The sequence below is a fragment of the Myotis davidii genome, unplaced genomic scaffold (genome assembly GCF_000327345.1).
Source record: "Myotis davidii unplaced genomic scaffold, ASM32734v1 scaffold933, whole genome shotgun sequence".
NCBI lineage: Eukaryota > Metazoa > Chordata > Mammalia > Chiroptera > Vespertilionidae > Myotis > Myotis davidii.
In genome coordinates, this window is record NW_006285240.1 from 500288 (window position 1) to 503654 (window position 3367).

At 42.6% G+C, this 3367-nt stretch overlaps 1 protein-coding gene across 1 annotated transcript in view; it reads left to right on the forward strand.

The window, feature by feature from the left end:
- Positions 1 to 3367, forward strand: part of A1CF (APOBEC1 complementation factor) — a 77547-nt gene that overhangs the window by 46894 nt on the left and 27286 nt on the right. Inside the window, exon 4 of the mRNA XM_006755858.1 lies at positions 888 to 1018. Coding sequence (XP_006755921.1) covers positions 888 to 1018 — 131 coding nt within the window. The remainder of the gene's footprint in view (positions 1 to 887; positions 1019 to 3367) is intronic.

Consider the following 3367-nt stretch of genomic DNA (forward strand, 5'->3'; position numbering starts at 1 on the left):
ATGTTGATTTCTTTCCCAATGAGCCCAAAAGAAATGTGTCCTTCTTTGAATACCTTGGGGTGGGCAGGGGCAGGTGAGACTGAACTGAGGGGTAACCAACCAGTGTGTCACAGCATATGCTTAATGATGCTTCTCCCCACACATGCCCCTCATGTCTATTTGGGCCCCACTTCTTGCAGCAGCCAGCAAGCGTGAATTGCTGAGCCTGTATTTCTGGAGAACATTTGGAGTATCAAGTAGTATGTTGGCAAAGCAGATTGCTGTAGCCAGAGATGTAGTGAGTACCCTCCTGGGTGGAGGTCCTGCGTTTCCCTTCAGCCTACAGACTGTGGAATAACAGGGCTCCCAGATTATTCTCTGAAACACATCATCTGTATTAATTTTGACGTCATGGTGGGGGGAAAAGTCAGCTAAGAAGATTCAGCAAGGGTCCAAATTAGTGTTCCTGGTTTTTCTTTTAAGTATCCATGGTAGAGTATTACCAAGTGAAGATAACACTAAGGAGACTTCAGAGGCCAATGAAGAGGGCAAGGATGAATCTATCAAGAAATTTTACTTCTGATGACAACTGTGTTTTCAGATCCCTAAAACAGTGTCTAAATCCCCCGATAGTTGTGTGGTGAAAGGTCATTTGCTCTGTCAACAAATATATTCTGTTAACTCAGGCTGAAATGCCTCTTGTACACTTTTTTAAAATTCACTTGCCTTTGCCCAAGAGTCAGGTACTGGATCCGAACCCCGCATGTGCAAACCATTCCACCTGGAATGCAAATGCCAAATATGGCAGTGACCGGCTTCAGAAAGCATTGTGTACACGTGTGCACATGTGTGTTCATTTGGAAGAACAAATGCATACATATGAATTTCTCTTTTTCTCTTATTTATAGATAGGTAAAATTTATGAAATGAGAATGATGATGGATTTTAATGGCAACAATAGAGGATATGCCTTTGTAACATTCTCAAATAAACAGGAGGCCAAGAATGCAATCAAGCAACTTAATAATTATGAAATCAGGTAAGCAGAACAGATACCCCAGAGCCAACCTCACCTGCTCCCACTCAGCCTTGTTTCAATGGAACCTGCCAGAGAGAGAACCTCTCTTGTAGAGAATAACCTTTGATTTGCTCTGACCAGGGGAAAGATAGAGTTCTCATCCGGAAAAGACCCACAGTTGTCCGAGCATCCTCCTCCCCCTCAAATATTCACGGAGAATCATCTAAATACCTGGCTCTGGAGACATGAAAATCGAGCCCTCGGCTTTTGAGAGATGGCTTTTCTTCTCCAGCAATTCTAGGGAAGGTGCCTGACCAACCCCACATTTAGAAATAGAACGTGGAGCCCCTAGGCGCCTCCTGCTGGTAACTGATAGCTGACCAGCCCCAAATTATCAAAAATAATAATTTCTAAAGATCTAGTCATAAACCATTTTTTAAAAGTAAAGTTTAAAAAGAAAATGAAAGATTACTTTATCAATTCTTCCCTTCCACCCTACTCCCATAAACCATGTTCCTAGAGTGACGGAGATGACCCCGTCACAGATCTGATCCGTGGTCCTTGGTTCTTCAGAAAAGCAGAGAAGGCAACTAGGACAGTGGCCCAACCTGGCCAGGATACCTGCCGCACATATAAGCCACTATTTCCAAGAACTCACCTGGGTGGGCCTTTTCAACCATGACAAACAAGTGGTTTCTGTTAAAGGAACTTGGGTCATTTTTAATAATTTTGTGTTATTACAAAAGTCACACAGCCTGTTTCACAACACACACACACACACACACACACCAACAAACAAATCCTACAACGTAATAAAAGTTAAACCATTCCTCCGTAACCCCATTGCCCAAAGATAATCACTATGTTGATTTTTTATTGTCTTTTTGGGTTTTCTATAGTTTTAATAAAAATGGCCTTCTCACATATTTAATTTGTAGCCTTTTTTTTAACCCAGCAGCATATTGTGAACTGCCTTTTTTTTTAACCAATAAATATGCTTCTACATTAGTATGTTTAATGACTGTAGCGCATCCTATACTATGAATGTCCGTCTTCTGTTAACTAGTGCTTCTCAGCCAGCAGCATTATTGTCCACCCTAGTGGACATTTAGAAAATGAGGAGGCATTTTTTCAATGACCTAACGGGTAGCTACTGGCATTTAGTGGGCAAGAACCATGGTGACAACTATACTATGGTATACAATGAGGAAATGTCCAATCCCAAAGTCAGTAACATCTCAGGCGAGACACATTAAACCAGTAGTTCTCAACCTGTGGGTCGCGACTCCTTTGGCATTCGAACGACCCTTTCACAGGGGTCACCTAAGACCAACGTGCATATCAGATATTTACATTACGATTCACAACAGTAGCAACATTACAGTTATGAAGTAGCAACGAAAATAATTTTATGGTTGGGTCACAACAGGAGGAACTGTATTTAAAGGGCCAGAAGGTTGAGAACCACTGCATTAAACTTTTCAGGTTATCTTAAATAACAATGACAAATACCCTTATACATAATACTTGGTGCTCATCTGTTTCCTAAGGCCCCTTTCAGAAGGGGCATTATTTGGTCAAAGATTATGCACACTTGAGACTTTTGAGACATTTTGCCAAATGTTCCCCAGAAACGTTTAATCCATCTGCCAAGGAAGGTGCACTTTGACTTGCTATTAAGCAACACGGCTCAGTGGAAGAAACAGGAATTGAACCGAGAACCCAGCAAGTCACTTAATTTCTTGGAGTCTCAAGCTCCTCATCTGTGAAATGGAAAGAACACCTCTGCATACCTACAGGCTCAGTGGAGGCCACGTAAGATAATATGTAAAACTGTTCAAGCATAAGGGACTATTGTTAATAGCAGTCATGTCAGAATAGCTTCCCAATTTGGATGGAAAAGCAGAGAGACCAGAGGTTGCAAATTCAAATACCTTCAGGGCCAGGCAGAGACCTGAGCGATGTGGGCAGGTATAAAGGCCTCAGCAATGGGGATGGTTTAGGGAGGAGTGAGAATTGACAACTGGCGCATCCACATCTACTCGAAAGACAGCAGATGCTACTCAGCTTCAAACACCTTTTTTCCTTTAAAAATACAGAGCAAGTCTGGCCAGTGTGGGTCAGTGGTTGAACGTCAACCCATGAACCAAGAGGTCACTGGTTTGATTGGTTGCAGGCTCCATCCCCAGTAGGGGGCATGCAGGAGGCAGCCAATTGATGTATCTCTCTCATCAATGATTCTCTCTCTAGCCTCTCCCTTTCTCTCTAAAAATCAATTTTGAAAAAAAAAAAGAGAGAGAAAGAGATGCCCATGGACACAGACAACAATGTGGCGAAGGTGGGCATAGGGTGGGGCGGGACAGGGGCTGG